General features: G+C 40.5%; 1 protein-coding gene across 2 annotated transcripts in view; it reads left to right on the top strand.

Moving 5' to 3' along the window:
* Window positions 1-1,545: 1,545 nt before the first annotated feature.
* LOC147572475 (uncharacterized) overlaps window positions 1,546-23,724 on the top strand; it is an 82,349-nt gene continuing 60,170 nt past the window's right edge. Inside the window, exons 1-3 of one of the 2 annotated variants that reach the window (XM_086693672.1) lie at window positions 1,546-1,638; window positions 1,734-1,957; window positions 2,306-2,368. In XM_086693672.1, the coding sequence (XP_086549798.1) occupies window positions 1,922-1,957; window positions 2,306-2,368 (99 nt within the window). In that variant the 5' untranslated portion in view covers window positions 1,546-1,638; window positions 1,734-1,921. The other variant, XM_086693673.1, reaches the window with a different exon arrangement.

Below are 23,724 nucleotides of genomic sequence, written 5' to 3'. Positions count from 1 at the left end.
TCAAGTACATGCTCAAAGGAACACGTGTTCTGTTTCTTTGGAGCTTGAACTAACTGCAGCACTTTATCTTCCATTAATGATTTTGTTGAAAAATGAAACTGACATTTATTAATCACCTATTGTGTCAGGACCCTTTTCGATATCTTAGCTTCAAGCTTCACAGCGATTCTATGATACTGCAGGCATTACTGTCTACAATTTAGATGTGAAATTACCGAATTCAGGTAATTTTGCCTGAAATCTCTCTTAGTAAGTAATGAAACCAGGATTTGAGCTTCTGGGTGTCTTATTGTTTTCTCGGCTTCATAATGCTCCAGACTAGGTTGCTAGCTGTAGGTATGTTTGGGCCGTGTAAATTAAACTGGGAAAATGTGCTTTTTTGAAAGAGTCACTTAGAGTTGATGTTGAAAATAAATGAGTGGCTACATAAAATCTTAAAAAGCTTTTTATTATGGAGAATTTCAAACATACACAAAAGTAGCATGAACAGCACAACAAACCCTCAGGTACACAGGGCTTGTCTACGTTTTCAGTCACTCTCTTCTTCCCCTCACTGGACTATTCTGGAACAAATCCCAGATACTGTATCAGTTGACTAAGATGATAAAAATCATCAGCGTAAAGATTTTTTTTCCTTCCCTAGAACATAAACAGACTCAGACAATTTGGGCAAAGCCAACTAGAAAAGCCGATTCCCTCCAGGTGCCAGAACCATACAGCTGCTGTGCTTTCCAAAAGAATCAGGCAAACGGTTCACGTTATCCTCAGATCCCATTAGTCCTGCAGGGGATGACGTGTGTCCTAGATGAGAGGAAGACAGAAGATCCTTTAAAGGGTACTCTGTATTTTAGACAGATCCACAATTTGGGAATAAGCATGGGATTCTGCATGTTCACTGTGAAACCTCCAAGGAGTGCTGTAGATCAGCACAAATGAGTTAAACTTTCAAGTGTTCATACTTTTTTTTTTCCATCGTGGATGTTATATGCCATATCACGTAGGGGAGCGTTCTCCATTCTTCTCAGCAGTTCCTCTGTCCATTTCTCGGAGACTGGCTGTTGGTAGGAACTGCTGGAAGGAGAGCATCCACAGCATTTCCCATTAGACCCTCACGCGTTCAAGACCGGTTCGTGGAAATAACTAACATTTAAATGCTGATAGAAAAACTCACAGCCATCCCAGCATTTTTAAGAAAGGTTTCGGGAGGAAGGCTTAGTAAGAATGCCTTTTTATGTGCAGGAAATGACAGTTCAATATTTCTACTCCTCATCATGGTTTGGGTTATGGTCAAAATTAGAGATTGTGGCAGTGGGGTTTTAAGAAGAGGTCTGAGGTGTGTGTGTGTGTGTGTGTGTGTGTGTGTGTGCACGCGTGCGTGTGTTTGCAAATGTACAGACAGTGCACCAGACCAAGGGGAGAACGGTCTGTGAAGGTGAGAGGAGGGCATGTCCATGAGGATGAGAACCATTTTGGTATCTGTGGTCTTATACACTTTGGAATCTCAGGTCTAAAAATAACCCCCGTTTGGAACCCGTGTTGTTTATCTGTATCCTGGGTTTTCCCATTCTTAAAAATACCCTGACATGCATATAAAGACTGTGTTCCAAAGGTTAATGCTCCTTAATCCTGAAGGGAGTGGTGAGTAAATTCCTTATATATCAGTCTAAGAATAGGTCTTGGAGTTATTCTAGTGTATGTCATAATGTGAGTGGTTTCTTCTTCTTTTTTTAAAGGAAGCAAATAGTCATGGACGGGGAAGGAGAGGATTAAAAAGAAGAGATGAATTTCTTGGGACAAAGTAAAAATTACCCTGAACCTTTCTCCAGAGCTTCAAAGAATCATTGCATAGAAATGATTTTATCTGGGAGAGGAGAGGCACAAGACATTGTGTGAGAACACTTCCCCCACCGTGGCATTTCCCATGGAAGCCAATCCAGACACTGGAAATCATAAGAAAGTGAGCACTTCAGAAAAAAAAAAAAGGAAAGGCTCCTTTCCAGGCTGAGTTTTTTTGACTCCGGAGATTCTGATTGTTCCCTCTGCAAGCGAGGAGAACAGGCCTTACCGTGTCCCGCTTGCCTTCTCAGCACAGAATCCTTTCCGTCTTTCTGTTTCTGACAGAAAGTCTGGCAACCAGACTTTCTGAATCAGCGTTGTTTCTGCCCCCCCGCTCCCGAGGTGCTAGCATCCAGGCAAAGAGTGAAATCAAAAGAATGGAAGCTGACTTAACCCGGCTGTTAAGTCTGGTTTCAGAGAGATTCCGCTCTCCTCTCTCACTTGATTGCCCTTCTCTGTGCCTCTTTAGGCTCCCGGCCGCCACCTTCTGTGTCAACGGATCACCTCGGACCAACAGGGTACCTGGTTTTGGGTGAGTTACAGACACGCAGAAAGTGCAAAACGGTTTTGAACATCTGCACAAGTTGGAAAGGTCAACTAGATTTTTGTTTTTTTAAAGGATGTACTCCGCACCACTCGCTGCGCCTTCTCACTTCCTGCTAGCATGATTACAAAATGAATCTGGGACACAGTGAACCCGAGGAAGACTTCCCGGCATAGGATCAGGGGCCCCTTTGCCGGCGGGCCTTTCCTGGGTTCCCTTCTAGGCCCACCAGCAAAGTCACAAATTGTGCAGAGGTAACAAGTTGTTTTTTTTTTTTTCCTCCAAGCTGGCTTGTTACATTAGGCATTTCGGGAAAACTAGTGGCTGCTGATGGCTGAGACTTTTGCTCACATGTAGCCCCGATGGAAAGAAACTACCCTGGAAAGGGATTATATAATGGATTGTAATGACATTGCTTGTGGTGATTGTTATTTTGAAACGTGTCCTGGAATAATAATATATTTCCGCACTCAGTTTAGATTTCATGTTCTCAAGCAAAATCACGTATAGTCAGGAGTGAGCCCTCTGCCCCTCAAAAAAAAAAACCTCTTGTTCTGATGTCATACCTATAATCCTATCTGTTCCTATAGGTTACTTAAATGTCTCCTGAAATAATTAGTTGCATGCAGCCAACCTTGCTTTTTATTTGAGGTTTTTTTTTTTTATAAAAGATGAATCACATATCAAAAAAAAAAAGAAGTACCAATTCAGAATAAAGGCAGGAACATTGTAAACATTTTTGAAACATCAGCTTAGGGGCGCCTGGGTGGCGCAGTCGGTTAAGCGTCCGACTTCAGCCAGGTCACGATCTCGCGGTCCGTGAGTTCGAGCCCCGCGTCGGGCTCTGGGCTGATGGCTCAGAGCCTGGAGCCTGCTTCCCATTCTGTGTCTCCCTCTCTCTCTGCCCCTTCCCCGTTCATGCTCTGTCTCTCTCTGTCCCAAAAATAAAAAACAAAAAAAAAAAAAAACCACATCAGCTTAAGTATAAAAAATAAATTTCATAACTAGAGTTATGCACTATGCTATCTCCAGTCCCAGGCCCACATCGCTTAGATTCTTCCCGCTATCCCTGCCTCCCTGATGTTACTGTTCACATCCTTGTGTTGCCCGCTCTAACTCCAGGTCTGTAGCGTTAACCTGTCTGCGAGGCACTGGTCACCCATCTCTAGGGGTCAGGTGAATAATTCACTTAGGTGAGTGGTCACCTTAACCCCTGTTCTCAACAGAGGTGATGTTGCCCCCCAGGGGATATTTGAAAATGTGTGGAGATTTTGTGGCCGTCATACCTGGTGGGTGGATGCCACCAGCCAGTTGGACTGAGGCCAGGGATGGTGCTATACATCCTACAACGCATAGCACAGGTCCCCACCCAACGTCAATAGCACCTAGACTGAGAAACCCTGCCTTAACTTGAGGTCAATGTACAGTTTCCCTCCTCATTTCCACTTTTTCCGTGGAACTTTCTCTGCAGGACCTTATGTTCTGCTTTCTCTGAATTCCACTACACATTTGGCACCAAGCCATGTACTGCACTGTTCTTTAGAATTCATGTGCGGAGGGCTCATCTTCCTAATTGGATTTGAGGTTTCCTGACAGAAGGGCTCATCTCCTCTGCCTTTTATGACTTTAACTGTACCCAACCTAGTCCTCTGCGCTTAGCATTTGCTCAATACATTCCAGATAAACGAACATACCTTTAGTGGATGATTGAATCCTGAAGTTTGAAATTGATACATTGGAATGATGGCAAGGATTCTCCAAGAAACTTAGAGATGGGGTAAAAAAAAAAAAAAAAAAAAGACGTTCTTAGAGATTTAGAGACATTAAATAAGCCTATAATGGGAGTAGATAGCATACTTTCTGGTGCCCACAGGAATAGCCATTTGATAATTGGTTAATAATAACCTTAACACTCTTCTTATTTATTTATTTTTTTAAGTTTATTTATTTATTGAGAAGGAGAGAGAGAGAGGGAGGGAGGGGCAGAGAAAGGGAGAGACAGAATCTCAAGCAGGCTCCATGCTGTCAACACAAAGCCCGATGCGGGGCTCAAACTCATGAACCCTGAGATCATGACCTGAGCCAAAGCTGAACGCTTAACTGACCGAGCCACCACCCCAATCTTAACACTTTTAAATAAAGACATGCAGCACAAAAAGAAAGGAAAAACAGAATTAATGATTTATGTTAAGTCTTAGCTGAAGGATTGAAATGACTGAATTTGGGACACATATCTGTATAGTGTTTCCGAGATGATAGGAATTTCATTAAACCTTATCTTTGCTTAGATGACATGATCCTCAAGACATTCCCCCACCCATTTGTTTCAGTTCCACGCCAACCAAGCAACATTCAGATTAATAACCAGCCTTCTAGCTACTCCGTCCATGGAAAGGGGTGTCTTAGATGGGAGGGGCAAGCATTTAGGACACTGGACATAGATATCCCTCATAATAAATTAGTAAATTGACCTTTGGTTTAAACATTAATCTCCTGTGAACTGAGAGTGTGAGTCTCTCCCCAGGATTCTGACGACGTCTGGGATTATTGATAAGGTCCAGTTGCTGACTGAAAAGGCAGGGGCCAGACTCTGTTCTATGACTCATTCACCAAAGCAATGCCATGTTGGAAACTGCCTGACCAATAGCTAGCTGGCTTTTCCCTTGTGACATCCCTATGTTGCCTCAAGCCTTTCTTTCCAGCTCCAACATATCTTAGCATTGTAAGCTTTTGAGTCCCATTCTCGATTCTGGAATTATAACCTCCCCCTCGCCCCCCCACCCCCGGCCAAAGCCCCTTGAAAATTCCATTTATACTTTATTTAGACATATTCTGATTGGAAAAAAAAAAAGAAAACAAAACAAAACAAAAAACCCCACATGCGGCTTCTTTTTAATAAAGGAAACTAAGTGGGAAGGTCAAATTGCTCTTAGAACTTTTTATAGGCCTGGCAACACTGGAACATTTCATCATTAAAGAACGTGTGACAAGTCACTGGGACCATTTACTGAGGGTTTCTCAGGGACAGACCAAGAATAGCAAAAGGGATCTTTGCTAAAAGACTCCATGATTTGACTTGGTTTTCCTGAGAACAGCTAGGACTAATTAGAAATAACTTACAGCTTGTATTCGTTCTATTTGAGTATTTGTTAACAAGCTCTTGTATGCAAAACAAAGATTGATTTCAAGTTAATTCATCCCTTCGTCCTCTTTCCCTGCCTGCCTCCATCTTTTCATTGAAATGCAAACATTTCTTGTTTAATGCCATTAATTAACGGAGGAAGTTGGGATGAAAATATCTTGAATGCTCCACCTAATTATAATCCCAGTCATGAATGCTGGAGAAAATGTGGCGTCTTAATAAAAAGAAAACAGTCTAGAACAATATTATGCAGTTTATAAATTCCACCGAACCACTGTACAAATAAACAATGCTACTGAATCACACAACAAATCATCTCACAATTAGGCCACACAAGACCAGCTGCTCTACAAAGGAGCCCCTGAGCCAAAGAGGAAAACTTTGAAGATAAATATTGCCATATGTGAAAAGAAAAAAAAAAAATTCCCAACCAACCTTAATTGCATGGAGCATCGTTTTCCATTTTCCAATGCTATTTGCCATGGGAATAAAGGACTTCGTGTTGTGACCCATGACAGTTGCAAGTGTCTTCTTCAGTACGGGGTGTACAGAATTTCGGATCAGATTGACGGCGGTGTGGGCCTGGGTACCTGCGAAATGTGTCTCCTTCTGGCTTCACCTCTTCTCTTTCTTTACCTCGCTGGTATTTCTTATCACTCCACATACAAAATCAGTTCTCCATTAATCTATGTGCAGTGTCCATTTTCTACGTCAGCTGAAGACAGCTGTTAAGGACAGGCCGGCCTCCCAGAACTCCGAGTTGGTGGATCTCCCCAGGGCATAGACTCATTTTAGTATTTGTTAGAGTTTAACAAGAAGGCTTCCTAAATTTGATGATCCATTCCAAAGCCAAGCATTAATACTCTTTGGCTTAACTGCAATTCTTAGATTCTGCTTGCCTTCGACAGTCCTTGCAGTTCTTGGATTATCCTTGTCACCCCTCCCCGCCCCCCCCCCCCGCCCTCCCTTTTTTTTTTTTTTTTAAGCCTTGACAGCGATTGCATTTTCAACCTCTTTTCTCAACTTATGTCCGATAGTAGCCAGGGTGGGACAATCACCACAGGAGAAACTAGAAAAATTCCCAGGGTGCCAAAGGCTTAGGCAGGAATGCCCACATTTTCAGGCCTCGGCCACCATTGTGGAGCCCAGAGAGTAAAAGTCACCCAAAGACTAGAAAGAAAAATTCTTGCTCAAATTTCTGGGGATTTTTCGCTCTACTTCTAATTGTAATCGTTGGGAATGCAATACTCAGAGGGCTCTTTGGAAGGAAATCATACCTTTATTATTATTTGTAAAGTGTTGATAAACCAACATTTTTTTATTCACAGGTTCAACTTACATGGAGTCTTCCTTTGGTCCATGATGGGTGAAATAGTAATACTGACATCAAAGCTATACTTTTACAATATCCTATTTGCACTCTGTTTCCTAAGATATTTCCCCCATCATGCTTCACAAAAGAAGTGTTTTTCTTTCCTCTTACCTTCTCCCTCTTTGTGGAGGAAAGGAATCAAATGTGCCTGAATCAAATTAGAACCTCCCAAAGGGACAACCAAGCTTATAGTTAGTTATAGTGTATAACATTTGCAAAATGTGGATGCAAAATGCTTTAATGTTGATGACGGAATAATGTTACATATTTGTGAGCAGTTATCATAGTTTGTATAATATTTTATTTTAGAAAACCTGAGAAGAAAATTAGAGTTTACAGGAAGCTGAATGGGGTGCCTGGGTGGCTCCGTGGGTTGAGCGTCTGACTCTTGATTTCAGCTCAGCTCATGATCCCAGGGTTGTGGGATTGAGCCCCGTGTCGGGTTCCACACTGAGCATGGAGCCTGCTTGAAATTCTCTCTCTCTCTCTCTCTCTCTCTCTCTCTGTCTCTCTGCCTCTCTCTCTCTCTCTCCCTCTGTCTCCTTCTGTCCCTCTCCCTCTCTTGCAACCTCTCACTCTCTAAAATAAAATTTATTTTTATTTTTTTTTCTTTTTTTTTCAACGTTTATTTATTTTTGGGACAGAGAGAGACAGAGCATGAACGGGGGAGGGGCAGAGAGAGAGGGAGATACAGAATCGGAAACAGGCTCCAGGCTCTGAGCCATCAGCCCAGAGCCTGACGCGGGGCTCGAACTCAGGGACCGCGAGATCGTGACCTGGCTGAAGTCGGACGCTTAACCGACTGCGCCACCCAGGCGCCCCTAAAATAAAATTTAAAAATAAATATATGATGGGGTGCCTGGGTAGCTCAGTTGGTTAAGCGTCTGACTTCGGCTCAGGTCACGGTCTCATGGTTTGTGAGTTCAAACCCCGCAATAGGCTCTGTGCCGACAGCTCGGAGCCTGGAGCCTGCTTCGGATTCTGTGTCTCCCTCTCTCTCTCTGCCCCTCCCCTGCTCGTGCTCTGTCCCTTTCTCTCTCTCTCCTTCAAAACTAGACATTAAAAAAATTTTTTTAAATATATGAAATTAAAAAAAAATTATAGGAGGCTGAATACTTTCTCCTTTGCAATGGAAATACATCCTTAACAGCAACAATAAAAAATTGGAAGTACCTATTTACTTAAAAAGATATTTAGAACTTAAATTATATATAATTTGGGAGATCTTTTCTCCTGTATAGTTAACTGGTTACAGGTCATCATCTCCAAGAATGTAAAGCAAGCGTCCTCCAGTATCATTTTCTCCAGGGTTGCTTGGGCTACAACTCTTTCATTAAGTCTTCTCTATATTTGAAATCAGTAGTGTTAACACAAATAGTGTCTGCAGTGATGTTGGAAAGAACGATGGTTCCCTGATGTCTCCTTATGGGTCAAATACAACACTCCTGTTTGTTATGAACTCTAACAGCAATGGAACACAATAGTTAAGATCATGGCTTATGGAGGCACATGCATTTGGGTCAGTAAAGTTGTGTGTGCATAGAAGTGCTCAGTTATTAAGTGGAAGTGGTATAGATGAGATCAGGTTAAAGCAGTTCCTTAAGGCAAAAGTAAGTTGCATGTGCAAAAACAGAGATACTCATAGGGCATCCCGTTGCTACATTGCTTCTTCTGTCTCAGCATGGGCATATGGCCTCATGGAAGTTCCCTATTATCAATTGACTGAGGAGAGGTTCATTTATACCTTGTTTACGGATCGTTCTGGATGGCATACTGGAACTAACCCAAAGAAAATAGTTACAGATTTATAGGTCCACTCTGCGGTGGCCCTAAAGACAGGAGCAAGGAAAAGTCTATTAGTGTGCAAAACTTTAAGCAGTGTAATTAGTTGTTTGTTTTGCTTAGAAGGAGAGGGTAAGAGATGGAGATGTACAATGGTTCATGGCTACGGCTATTGGCTTTTCTAGATGGTCAGAGAATTGGAAGGCACTCAACTGGAAAATTAGTGACTGGAAAATTAGTGACAAATCCTTGCTAATAGGAGAGACCAGCACTGAGCCCCTAACATGGCAGCACTCCCTGGTGGGTTTAACCAGAATGCCTGGTGGCAGGTTGATTGCATTGGGTCAATTCCTAGTAAGAGACAACACCAGCATTTTGTTCTCATTGGGATAGAATTTACTCTAGAAGTAGATTTCGCCTTACCTTCCCGCTCACACTTCTGCTAACACTACTATTTGTGGATTTACAGAATACCGTGACCACCATAGAACATTGCTTTTGACAAAGGGCTTTATTCTACAGGAAATTAAATACTGCAGTGGGCTCATACTCATGTAATTCAGTGGTCTTACTGGGTCCCCATCACTCTGAAGCATTTGGCCTGATAGAATGGTAATGTCGCTTTTTGGAGAATTGTTACAGAGTCAACTGGATGTCAACAGCACGGATGACCATAGTAATAGCCTCCAAGGTGCTTTATCTGCCCTAAACTTGTGAGCAACAGATGGTCCTTTTTCTCTTTTAGATAGGATTGATCTATCTCACAGAGATAGAAATGTGGATGGTTTCTCTTATTCTCACCCCTAGTGATAAACGAGTGGAATTTTTTCTTCATGTTCATTCTCTGTTGGTCTAGAGGTCTTAGTTATCAAGACAATGGAAACAGTAATGGTTTCATTAAACTGGAAGTTGAGAACCTGGAGAGGGTCCCATGCAGTACTGTGGCAGAGTATACAGCTCTTCTGTACAATGATGTATCTATCATTGGGGTTGGAGACTCGGAGGCAGTAAGAGGCTCACTTTGGTTTTGGTTTAGCCTCATAGATTCCAGCCTATCTTCATGGATTTGTTGAGTTGTCCTCATGGATTGTTCTTGCTTTCCCCTACTTTGTGTCCATCTTTCATTTCCCGAAACCCTTCCCTTTTGACGTCAGGTCCAACGGTACTTAAACTGTTTAGCCAGTTCCTAGGATTGTGTATGGTCAAATATATATCGTTCCTGGTGATTTTGCTTCTTGGATTGAACTCTAATTAACTGATTAAATTGGATTCCAATATCTGCCTCTAGCTATAAATGTGGTCATAGGCAAACCTCTCTATGTGGCTTTTCTCATTTATAAAATGGGGATAATACCAACTATCATATAGGATTGCTGTGAGGATGATATGAGCTAAGAGCTGAGCACTCTGCAAGACATAGGAAGCACTCAATAAATGGTTACTACTACCTACAAAACGTGACTTTAACTCCAGATGATTTTACACAGTATCAGGGAGTTTGGAGGCCGGAAAACATTTTGAGATGTCATCTGAACCAGTAGCTTGCCTTTAAAAGATCAAACTTTCCAATCTTTTTTTTTTGGGGGGGGAAGCTTACCCTTGCCAGTTTAATGTCACTATACCCAGTGTTATTTATAAGCTATATTGCAGAGAGAATTCCTTCAATGTTTGTTATTGCTGAGCAAGGGGTTTCAAAACTAAATATTAGATTTTACAATCCAAAGGAATGCTATTCTGCAAAGTAATCTTTCTGAGTCTTTTTTTCCTTTTTCTTTTGTAAATGATGGAAATTGGAAAAATTATCTTCAAAGTCCTTTCTAATTCTAGAATGTTATAAAGATTATATTCATATAATCATATAAAGGCTATTCATTTATCCAGGGAAGATTTCTTTGCTTTTTGGGGGCAGAAGTAGGGATTTCTGCTTGGACATTGTCTTCACAATTAGTTTTTTCAGGTCAATCCAGAGAGAAAGTCTCATTACATTGTAGCTAACCCTTGTTTGTTTCTCAAACTAAGCTTGTGTTATGAAACTTGGCATCAAAGAATTCAGGGCTCTTTCCAAAAGTCAAATCATTGTCTAAGGAAGAAAATGTGCTGTCATTGAAGATATTCTGATAGACAGTACAAAAATGGGATTACAAGAATTTTGGGGGTAACATTAATACCATCTCGGAGTATTACTAGCATTTAATTTGACTGTTTTTATGTTGGCAAATGAGAGGAAGCAAAGACTTCCTCTATCTGCCCTAAACTGGAATGTGTGAAGAGTTAGGAAGTTCAAGGTTAAGCCTTGGGCCCGGCATTTACTAGCTTTTCCCTCAGGATTTGTGGAAGTTTTAGGAACTTCATCTATAATATGGGTATGATGTATCTATCTAGACTTCTCAGAGAATTGTTGTGAAGCACAAATAAGATAATAGGTATGAGACCCTCTACTCACGTGAAAGCACCAAGAGTACAAAGCAGAATTTGGCAGATGGTGGGTGGCCGCTTAGGTCAATTAGTCCATTGTCTGTTTTTGCACAGCCCGTGAGCCAAGAGCGATACCGGTGAGCATTCGCCTCACTTTACTGATAGGGAACATCAACTCTAAACCCCAACTATAAAACATGTTACCACCCCCCCCAATAAGTTCTATCTTCTTATTAGTAGATCCATACTATATAAAATTACAGTCAATTTTATTATTGTATTTTGAATTTTATTAATAAAAATTGTGACAATTTGTCTTCTCTTTTATTATCTAAATACCTAGACAATATCCTCCATTCTGGTTCCACAAAGCCTAAAATATTTACTATCTGATTTTCCAGAAAAAGCTTGTCAGTCCCTGCTATATTGGGCAAAGGGCTTTGTATTATTAATAATAAGCAGAGTTCTTGCTCACATGCAAAGGTTGTTGTAAACTATTTGTTTGCTTTTTCCTAGTTATAGTACATTTCTTTGCTTATACTTTAATTTGTATAACACCACATTCTAACAAATAGCAAAGAGAGAAAGAAATCTGTTACCTAGCTGAATTGTAATCTTTTTCTCTTAAACTCTATTTATTTTTAGGAGAGACAGAGACAGCATGAACGGAAGAGGGGCAGAGAGAGGGAGAGAGAGAATCGCAGAGAGGCTCCACACTGGGGGCACAGAGCCCAATACAGGGCTTGAACTCACAAAACCAGGAGGTCATGACCTGAGCTGAAACCAAGAGTCAGATGCTTAACTGACTGAGCCACCCAGGTGCCCCTTGATGGGTTATAATCTTCATTTTAACAACCGAATTGCAAAATTGCCAACTTCCAGATTTGTGAAAATGTAAAGAAAAAAAGAGAAAGTTAACCAAAAAGAATCTGAAGACCCAAACTAAGAGGGGAGCTCCTGGCTTGTGTCTTATGTTCCCCAAAGCCTTTGGGGGGCTTCTGTGATTGGTGGACTCAGGGGGGGCCCTCGGAAGAAGAGCTGGGTTTTGAGAAGATGCACCAGGGAGCCTCCTGAAGGCAGACAGGCAGACAGGCAGGAGCTTCCTTACCTGCCTCAGACGGAAAGTCCAGCAGCTCTTGTTATGACAGTAATCACATCTTTATAGGCAGACAAGTCTTTAAAAATGAATCGAAGTTAGTTGGGTCTGAGAATGATTTCAAATGTGGGTGTATTTAAAGGAAATACAAAAGGCCAGAGTCATCTTCATGGGCCATGGCTTTCCTTGCGTGTTTTCATGACACATGTTGTTATCTTCATTCCAGGAAAAAAAAAAAAAAAAAAAAAAAAGGAGAGAACATGGAGAGAAAGGAAAGGAGAACGATTTTCAAATGTATACTACCCATTATTGTTTCAAGTGCTTGTCTCACACAATGCCTGGAGTGTCTTTGTTAGACATTAATTAGGCAAATTTGATTTTCTAAATGAGGTGAACCAGAATGGCAAAGGTGGTGTTTCTGTCCTGTGAGGGGAAGTCAGGGGGAGATGAAAGAGAGAATAACCTTTACCTCATAATTTCCCTTCCCCTCCTCTCTGCACAAGCCACATTAGTCTCTCAGTGAAGGTACTTGGAGAAACTTGCTAAAATTTTCCCTCATGCTTGAAATTTACTTACCCTGGGTAACAGGAAATGTGGAGTCTTGTGATGTAGATTGTTATACCAGATGGTAATCTTAGCACATGCTATTTATGTAGATCAGCCGTGTGTGTGAGTCATCCATTTGGGGCTGACCTCAGCCACTGGGAAATTGGGTTCCATACCACTCTTGTTAATAAATAATAATAATAATAATAATAATAATAATGGCACTGATTATGTGTCATTCGGATGCACATTTATGAGGCCATTACCTTTACATGACATTAAATATGGATTTTTTTTTTTTTTTTTTTCCTAAATAGTACTTTGTCACCAACTGGTTCTATTGCCAGATTGTTGTTTCTTATCAGCTAGGGCAAACACAAAATCTAACTCCGTTAAATAGGTGATTAAAATATCTGCCACTTGAATTGTACTGATAATTGACTGCCTTGACTACGTCGCTCTTCTATCCAGCAAGTTTCTCTTCTTATTCAGAGTGCTCTCTTCTAGGCTCTGTGATTTGAGTTATCCTTTTAAGGCTGAGTTTGGGTGGAGGGATCCACATTATTTCACCTTCCCTCCCTTTTAACCTTAACTGACTATGTGAGCTGTGGAAAACATTTCCGTCTTTATTATAATTTTGAGGATCTGGTGGGTACAAGTAAGCCAGGCAGTAAAGGTTATGTGGAGATAAACTCTTCAAGGTCAGGAAGTATGTCTTCTTTGCTTCCAACCGTCTGTCCGTTCAGGCCTTCTGCCTCCTTTTCCCCTACCTTGCTTCCCTCCTGACTCCTTTACTGGCACTTTTCCCTTAACAGGGCCTAGAGCTGTGTTTTGCCCATAAAGGCCAACGTCGCTTTGGCTGGGGAGCCATCTGCCGGCATTTTCTCATGTGGCACTTGGCTGTCCCTGGCTTTCAGGGCTCCCCACTGACGCTCTGTTCTCTCATTGACATCGGATGCCACTTTCCTGCATATCCGACTCCCCCTCACATTTCACAGCACCTGGACAAATGTGCCTCTTCTTGCCTTTCTTCCTCTTCCTTCCCAGCTGTTGTTTACTTCTAAATTTGGTCAGATGTTGGACCTAGGGGAAGTGCAAAACCGAGATTCACCCCCTCTGACATTTCTTTCACCCAGCTCTTGTTTTTCTTGGGCTCCTTCAGTTATGCCATGTTCCTGCTCCAGCTTCCTTCTGGCAGGAGGTGGTCATTGCCCTCCTTCTTCTTTCTCCGCCTCCTTTTCTCAGGATGCCTTCAGAACTTGATCTGGTACTGGCACTGTTTACACAGGCAATGATGTGGGGTCATCCAACATTTCTGATCATTTCCTGCTTGTCTCTTGGAGAGGGATGCCATCATCTCTCTTTTGCTTGGTTTCTTTTACTCCTAGATAACATTTCTGACTCAACATTGTTAGGATAACAACTCTGAGGTTTAATGGTAATGAGTTTATATGCATTTTTTTTCTTGGCCTCTGATTATGACCAGAGTCCTTCACTTTTTAGGCTAAATTTGGATCAGAAGACAGAGATAGCAAGTTCATAAGGGGTTTTAATTTGCACAGAACTCCTCTGAAGCACCATAATGATGAAGGGTACAAAAGAGGCACCTTTCTTTCTTTCTTTCTTTCTTTCTTTCTTTCTTTCTTTCTTCTTTCTTTCTTTCTTTCTTTCTTTCTTTCTTTCTTTCTTTCTTTCCTCTCTCTCTTTCTTTCTTTCTCTCTTTCTTTCTTTCTTTCTCTTTATTTCTCTCTCTTTTTCTCTCTTTCTCTCTTCTCAAGTTAGTTAAAATAGAGTGTAGTCTTGGCTTCAGGAGTAGAACCCAGTGATTCATCTCTTATATATGACACCCAGTGCTCATCCTGAAGAGTGTCCTCCTTACTAAGAGGCAAGTTTCAGGCACCTGGGTGGCTCAGTCGGTTAAGCCTCTGACTTTGGCTCAAGTCATGATCTCACAGTTTGTGAGTTCAAGCCCCGCATTGGGCTCTGTGCTGACAGCTTAGAGCCTGGAGCCTGCTCCAGATTCTGTGTCTCCCTCTCTCTCTGATCCTCCCCCACTCATCCTCTCTTTCTCTCTCCCTCAAAAAATAAATAAACATTAAAAATAATTAAAAAAAAATAAGAGGCAAGTTTCAATGGGAAATAGGAGGCATTGTTTTACCTCTTTCTGGTGGCAGTTAAAGAGTTAACTGTCAGTGACATTCGGCTGCCAATATTACTGAGCGCTAATTTTAGGTAATTTTTGATTTTGTTTTTGATTGTTTGTTTTGTTTGTTTGTTTTAGGTACCTTCCCGAGTGAGGCACGGAGCTACAAGGTCTCTAGGATCTTTGGAGTGAGGTCCTTTATTATCAAGGACTTTCTGGGCACAGCCTCCCCCAGGGTACAAGTTGTGTCTTGGCAATTCACCTGCCATTTCTCCTGCTCTCAGGAGCACCCCTCATACCTCAGAGGAAACAACTCTTCACGGCCATGAAGGTCTCAGGGAGACTCATCTGAGACCATCTTGGCTCCCAACTGGGAAGGGCAGTCTGGCCTCAGTACGACAGCAGGCTTCAGATACCAGATCAATGGAATCAGATCAATGTAAGGTGGAGCTCCAATCCCAGTGACTGTAATGTCCAACAAGCAGCAAAAGCTCTCTTTGTTTTAAATTCCTCATGTATGAAATGGGAATATTATAGCACCCACCTCATAAAGTGGCTATGAGGATAAACAGAGAATCGTGTAAAGTACCTGGCACCAGTAGAAGCAGCTATTTTTATCTATGAGCCAGTAGGTAGAACATTTCTGTGCTCTCCCCATCCTGAAATGGAGATGCCTTTACATCATCCTTCAAGGCTATTTTAACGACTTTTGTCATTTGACTTCTAAGTGCCCATCATAAGCTTTCAATCGAGCCAAATGCCTGTAAAACAATATGAATAACCATTATATAAACAGTCTCTGCAGAGCTCTTGGGATCCTGAAATTTGGTCAGAATTTTTAGATCAGCATTTTATGAAGGCCACTGAAAAGCAGAGTATTTTGAGTCCAGGATTATCATGAAACTCACCATGACGTCCCCCCTGCCATAAAATGTTAACACCTTACAATCATACAAGATACTAAGTAGTAACATACAGGTAGAATGTAAGAGGTCAAGACTAGAGTTAGGAGATATAGATTTCAGGATTGGCTCTTCCAGCTCTAAAATCCTATGACCCATGATGGTGATCTCCTAGATTATAAACTTTTTAAAGGCTTTATTGATTTCTGGAAGGAGGTAGATGGGTGTTAGAATTTACAGTGATCTGAAACAGAATTAATTCCTATATTGCCTTCTGGGCTTATCTGAAAATTCTACTTCTCTCTGAAAATTAACTAGTCTTTCCAAATAATGAACCTTACTGTAATCTGTCCATGCAGTGAGCATCTGTCTGCATTTCACAGATTTCTTATGCAAAGCTCACCCTTCATATAAGGGACTTGCATGCTGATTTCAAAGTGATATAATAATCTAGTTAAGGAGATAAACAGTTTAACCTTGAAACATGAAGAGCATCATATGATTATAAAGCAATTTATCAACATAGACTGTACTTGTTCTCTTTGGTTTTCCTTAACACACAGGGTACATACTCAAAGCTGAGTATTTTGTTCTTTTCTGAAGCTTTTTTCCCCATTCACTTGTTAAACTGCTAAACATCGTATCTGTAAGATGCTGTAGGAAATAAGAATTAGAAAATTCTTGAATATGATCAATAAAAGTGCCTTTTATAAAGGATAATGAACACTAGTTTAAGATTCTGACTACAGATATCAACAGGATGGCTGATCAACATGATGGTTCTATTAGAAAATGCCAAGAATCCAAAGACACTTGTGTGATGAGTCACTGCCATTTCGCTTCTTCCACAAATGGTCTTAACCTAAGCAGGACTCTTAAATCAACAAATGGTAGTTGCTAGAAAGGCATTTTTCAAATTAGCAATGAAGCATTAATTGCTTTTCAGTTTTTATTGGTAGTCTTTTTAGCCTATAGCATGAAATTTGGAGTCTGAAAGATGTAGAGATTGGGCCCAATCCTCATCCAATGTGTAAATTCATCCCACATTTTCTGTGAATGTCCAGTCCCTTAAGACACCAGTACCATCCACTAAAGACAGAATCTGAACCAAAAATAAAGCCACATATGTAACTAAAAAATTTCTAATGATCACATTTAAAAGTAAAAAAGAAACAGGGGCGCCTGGGTGGCTCAGTCGGTTGAGCGTCCTACTTTGGCTCAGGTCATGATCTCACAGTTAGTGGGTTCGGGCCCCATGTCGGGCTCTGTGTTGACAGCTCAGAGCCTGGAGCCTGCTTCAGATTCTGTGTCTCCCTCTGTCTATGCCCCTCCCCTCCTTACGCTCTGTCTCTCTCTGTCTCTCAAAAATAAATAAAAATGTTAAAAAAAATTTTTATAAAAAAAAAGTAAAAAGAAACAGGTGAAATTAACTTTAATACTACATTTTATTTAGCTTGATATTCCCCAAATATTATCAGTTCAGCATGTAATCATACAAACATTGCTGAGGTATTTCACATTCAAGTTTTTTATACCAAGTCTTCAAAATCCAGTGTATTTGACATTTAAAACACATCTTAACTTGGACAAGGTACACTTTAAGTGCTCAATACTCACATGCACTTAGTGGCTACTGTATCAGACAGCATAGACCTATATAGTCACAAAGGAAAAAAATCACTCCAATAAGCTTTGACCCTCCTCCAGAAAGCCATCATATTTTCAACAGTGTAGGTATAAGAAATTTCTTCTTTGTTTTGCACTGAAATCTGCATGCTTTCAATTTCTACACTTAGTCTGTGTTCTACCTTCACAATAATACTTTAAAAAAAATTTTTTTTAACATTTATTCATTTTTTGATAGAGAGAGACAGAGCATGAGTGGGGGAGGGGCAGAGAGAGAGAAGGAGACACAGAATCCAAAGCAAGCTCCAGGCTCTGAACTGACAGCACAGAGCCCAATGCGGGGCTCAAACTCACGGACTGTGAGATCGTGACCTGAGCTGAAGTCAGACGCTTAACCGACTGAGCCACCCAGGTGCCCCACAATCATACTTTTAATACTACTGAAATGTCACATTGGCTTTCAGTAGCATATCATGATGTATTCTGGTTCTTTTCAAGTCTTCTTCTCTTAAACCATGTGTCTCTATTTTTTACTTTTGAAATTGGATTTTTTAGATCAGCTACAGAATTTTCTATTTAAATTTATTACGTTTCTCCTTGCTAGTTGGCTGATTGTTCATGACTGACAAAATCTCTTTTGGAGCAGAATCCTCTCAACTAATTAATCAGGTATCTCTTTCTGGTTCATGTTGTCTATATAGGTCATCAGCACATCAGCAGTGTCCTCATTGAATTCAGGGAGAAATATGTTTAGGGCATCCATGGCTTGTTGTGAGAATATTCTTTCCAGGTTAGGTGCCCTCTATGGCTACCTCGCTAAGGTTACAGTCATTTAGACAGTTATAAAGTCACCAACCAACTAATCATTTTGGTACACATTTCTTCATTTTCCCCATTGGGACATCATGACTCACCTTGTCAAATGTCCTCCCCAGACGGTCAAAGTTCTCAGCTGTCAGAACAGGAAATAAGTTAATACTTCTTGCTTAATTCAGTGAACCCAGAGTGAGCTTGGTCCAGAACCACATTTTTCTCTCCCCAGGCTTCTGTCACTCTTCCTGTTCTTCAGAGTTCTTCAAAATAATTGACCATGGCTCATGGTTCTCATCCTTTGGTTTTCTTATTGCAGGAATCTTATATAAAATAAGTGGTTGTCTTTCTTCATTCTTTTTTCGTCATTCATTCTTCCCTAAATTTTCAAACATTCTGGCGTAAGTTACGTGACTATAAGTTTTTAACATTAACTTATTGAATGAAATAAGCTGGAGAGAGAGATAGACAGAGACAGAGAGACAGAAAGAGAGACAGAGAGGGAATTGCCCATCAGGGCAATTTCTGAAATCACAAGGGTCTTATAACTAGGGTAATTAGAAGACATTTGCTTCTTGGATCACAGAAGAGGGAGAACAAGTTTTTGCCATAGAAAGCATGATTCCAAGGGTCTACTGATATCATTTTACTCTCCCTTTATCTTTCTCCCCAACTGATTCACTTTTTTTGGTGGTAGTGCTTGTTCTGCTATTCTCTTTGTATTATTCCAACTTGCTGCTTCTCTTTAAATTAAAGGAGTAGGCTTATTTCTACAAAAGGTTTTGTTTTGTTTTGTTTGTTTTGTTTTGTTTTGTAAGCACAGAAAAGCCACCAATCACAAGTCTGGTAGAAGAATATTTATTTCCTTCAGCTCCTTATAAAGTAATGTTCTATGTATGGCCCCAAATTGGGTCATGTTGTCAGCTCATCATTGACTACATTGTATTTTACTTTTCTTTTTGCAAGTCTGGCTTATTCAGTATTCCATGAGTTGCTGGATGTTAGGGGCTCTATGTTACTAGTCTCTGCATTATCAGCCCTTATGTTCAATAGTCACTCCATAAATGCTATGCCATAAATGAATAAATGAATGAATGAATCCCTTATATGCCACTTAAATAAAACTTTTACCTGAGTGCTTCCTGTTCTGAAATACTAATTTACTAGTTAACCTATTACTATGTTGGATAGCTTCCATGTTAAAAAGCTTTTCTTTTGTATGAAGCTAAAGCCTATCCTCAAAACTACCATTTTCCCATAGAAAACATCTTTCCCATGTACTTACTCTACATATTAAACTGAAGGCTTCAGGCCTGGTGAAGACAGCAATTTTGTTTTCAACAGGAAGTACTGTGCTTATTCCTTTGCTTGTTCAACCATCTTCATTCCAGTGGCATTCCAGCGGCAAGCTTCTGGCATGCCAACCACACAGGTCATTTAGGGAGAAATCCAAATTCCATTTAGACACATTTTGAACTCCTCTAAATATTGTACTTTCTCAGGCTTCCAGGGAGCCAGTGTTTATCACTGGATGAGTACAGTTACAGAGAGATCAAGGACTTAGTTTATTCTGGGTCACATCCATTATAATGGCCTAGTTTAGGCCAAAGAGTCCTCTTGTTCCCAACCCCTTTCCTTTCGTCTTAGACTGAAATTTTCAGCAATGTTGTCCTCCTTCCCAGGATGAACCCACCCTGGAGCCTAGGCTGTGACTGTTCTTTCTTTACTCCAGATCAGCAGTGCTTACTTACTCTCATAGTTCTTACTCTCTCCTAGACCCATTGCCAGACAATACAGTACAAAGAACCCAGTATCGGACACTCATATTTGGCTCAGGGCTGGTTTGTGAATCACGTGTCAGAACAGAACTTTAAATCTCATGTCCAACACAAAGAGAGATGACGCCAGGGCTTTGAAATGTCTTTAAACACGAAATATGTCAATTCGGTGACCACCCTCCCCTACTTCCCCCGCGAGCTCTGCTCCCTTCTTTCTTCTGTGTTGTTGTGAGATGTTTAGAGGTTGTGTCATCTTTGTTTGTGAAACACAATTTTAGGATAAAGGTATGTCAATGTTGTGAACCTGCACTAAATACTGCAAGAAACATGAGACCATGATCATAATGGCTTTGATCACATCGATTACACTAATTAAGAATTCCACTGAGGAGAGTGCTGTGGAATCATGTAAACCCTGTGAATTACCTAATAATGATAGAAATATTCAAAGCATTAGTGATTAATGAACAGATGTGAAGAGGCAATGCAAACTTATGGGAAACCATTTCTAATGGTGATGTCAGCAAGGAATGATTTGCAGACATAATTACTAAAAAATTATCAGAGATTTCCTTGTCAAGTATTTTGTATGTTTATAAAGCTGTTGGTGACTCATTTTAGAAGTCTGGGAGACTTATTTGATTTGGAATCAGGATTTTATTATAGCTTAGCTGTTATGTAATAGTTTACTCAGACTGATGGGGAGATATTCTTCCATGTCAACATAACTTGTATGTGTGCAGTGCGATTTCCTTGTAGTTATTTCAGCAATTCATATCTGAATGCTTTCCCATATTTTCATGCCTAAGTATATTCTCAGTTGGTAAAACAGAGTTCTTGAGTGGTTATGAGATTAATTAGTCAATAGATTACCGCTGACTCTGATGGGTTAGGGCATTGGAACAAAGTTGCTTTGGATTTTAAAGCTGGTATTGTCATGTGAAGTGACTGTTTCGGGAATACCATTGAGTCAGTGTATGAGATTTTTGTCATATATATGTCATGTTACTTAGCACCGTAAACCAAAGTCTTCTATGGCTTTACTAAGGGCGGTACGACATTAATCAAGCTTTATCCACATGCCCTCAAAATCCCAATGTTTGAGTGCAAAGTCATCTGGGTACATCCAGTTTTTAGGTTGGCTGGGAAACTATTGTTTGATCAACACCTCTAGTTGCTAACTAGAAAGAAGCATTTCATTTGGAGTTTCCAAAATACTAATAGCAACCAGATAGACATTATGTCTGTCCTTTGCCTCAAATTTTAATGATGTTGTTGTCTCCAGAACAACTCCAAAAGAAACATAGCCTGAAAAATGTGGTGCTTTCCAAGAAAGGTTGGGTGTTATCTTTGCTCTAAAGGGGACAGTGTGGAGAAATAATGAAATAGAATGAGCAGAGAGGGCTCCTGTATTCTGTTCCTGGTTCTTCAACTGCCTAGCTGCTACTGTACCATTGATAATTTTTCTGGTTTCTTTTTGTATAAGTTTCTTTATCTGTTGACTCAGGGAAGCAGAATTTGACCATGCAGCTATATAATTCTTCTGAATACTTGCCTACATGGGCTTATATGTAGATATGGGATCTTATTTAAACACTTGTAAATGGGATTATTTTATTACTTGATATCCTACGTGATTGTCCTTTCTGCCTTTGTAATATATATTAGCATGGAGAGGAACAAGGAGGGAAGGAGAGCATAATGAAAAAGGAGGATTTGAAACAATAGGTGAAAAGTAATAGACTTGTTCCTTTGGGAAAATGAAGGTCAATAATGTATTTTGGATGATAGCTATGTAAGTCTTCAATGCAAACAACAGAAATGCCTCTGTTTTGTGGTAATGAATAATGAAGAACATTTTATGATCCAGAAAAGTCAGAAAGTCACTGCATAAAGGCATCACTTCCTTTTGGCCAGTTTTTCATTTACAATAAACAAAGCTTCTATTTTAATTCCTGAAGCACACATTGTCACGCAAGATGGTCCCAAGAGGAAGGAATTGTGCTTCCTTTTGGCATGTTTTGGAAGTTTTCTAAAGCAGCAATGTGCTCTACCCTTTCATGGTGAATGTCCATGCATCCGTGTAATACCTCGTGGGATAAGGCTGAATAAGAACAGGGACATGCGAGTACTTCCTTCTCTGGTCCAGTCTATTTTCAAGTCTCATCTTCAGCTTCTTCCATATTCTAATGTCCAGTCAGCCTGTGGCACTGGAAAAGCCATGCCCCCTGCAGTCTACCTAGTTGTTGATGCTCTTCTCTCTACCTCTGTCTGTCAGACTCCTGCCCATTGTCTAATCTTCACTTCCCATTTCATCCTCTTGAATCATACTCACCTGCCAACTTTCTTAATCCCAATAACGTGCCACGTTTCCTCCCTCCGCCGAATTCTAACTGCTTCATGCTCGACTTTATCTCTCTACTCTATTCTCAAGGGACCCGGAGCAGAAAGTGTCTGGCATTGTTACTGTCGGGCTTGAACAATTGTAAAGGAATGAATGACTGGTATGTACCTTGCATGTCCTTCTTGTGATTCCTGGGGACAAAGTCTATGATAGATTCCTCTATGTCTCCTATAGTGTCCAGCCAGGTCCATGTATATGTAGGTGCTTGGTTATCAGCTGAACTGAACTGTGCCTCCTGGATTTCCTTGAGTACAAGAAACTATGAGCTTGTTGCCATTTAAAATAAAACTATAATGACAGGTTTTTGGATCACTGAGTATCTAATGTTGCTACATTGATGCTGTATAGGGCTTCTGAAATATTAGGATATAACCATACTAATGTTATAGACTACCTAAAACCATGTTACAACAGAACTGCATAAGTTGTTTGTAGTCTCTGGATATGACCATTTGATCTGTTGGATAAGAAAACAAGGAGGTGTCTACTATCCTCAGTTATTGCTGTTAGATCAGACGCTGGGTGGCAAGTCCTCGTGCTCTGAGTCCAGGGCTCATTTCCTACAACTTGCTGCCTTGGCTTTCCCAGAACATGAAGATCAGATTAAAAATAATAAGTCTCTGAGCAGATTTAAGTACTTGTTTGCCACTGGCTTGAGAAAATTGGGTGCAGTGTTCAGCAAAAGTAGTTTCCTTTTTATTTAGTTGCAACAAGAGCTCTTAATTTTAAGTCACTTGCATTAAAGTGGGTATTTGCATCTGAAAGCATGTCTCTGATTCTTCAAGGTACTTCAGAGGTCAAATTTCACTACGAAACTACACTTCCTTCAAAATATACTTTTAGGTGCCAGAGATTCCTTCTAGCTGAGTAATGAACATTTCTTTAGTATTAAACAATCACAGTCATTGGAGGTTAGAAAGATCTTAAGACTATCAACTCCACGGATCTTATTTTATATTCAAGGAGACTGAAGGTTAGAGGGGTTCTAACTCTATAAACCCTCCTGCTCTTCCAGCAGCCAAGACCAGGAATAGAAATCTTTCCAAGATAACATATAGCTATCGTCATCTGTGTTTAAAGGCTGAAGAATATTAAGGAATCCTGGGTCTTGCCCTCAGGAGGGTTATATGATAATGCTACAGCTATTGGGAAATTCATTTGCTAATGATCATTGAAGAGATATTTCCAAGGGTAAACAAGCAGGATTCAGACCCTGACTTGACCTGGATGATTCAAGGATGAATGTTAGAGACATCAAGGAGGGTGGTGATGGAGGAAGAAGCTGTTGTTAAAATAACCCCAGGCTTTGTCATGGCCACAGCCTCTAG

The sequence above is a fragment of the Puma concolor genome, chromosome E4 (genome assembly GCF_028749965.1).
Source record: "Puma concolor isolate L17-30 chromosome E4, mPumCon1.1.hap2, whole genome shotgun sequence".
In the NCBI taxonomy this organism is placed as follows: Eukaryota; Metazoa; Chordata; class Mammalia; order Carnivora; family Felidae; genus Puma; species Puma concolor.
The sequence above is the reverse complement of the archived record's forward strand: the minus strand, read 5'-3'. Positions and strand labels throughout refer to the sequence as shown.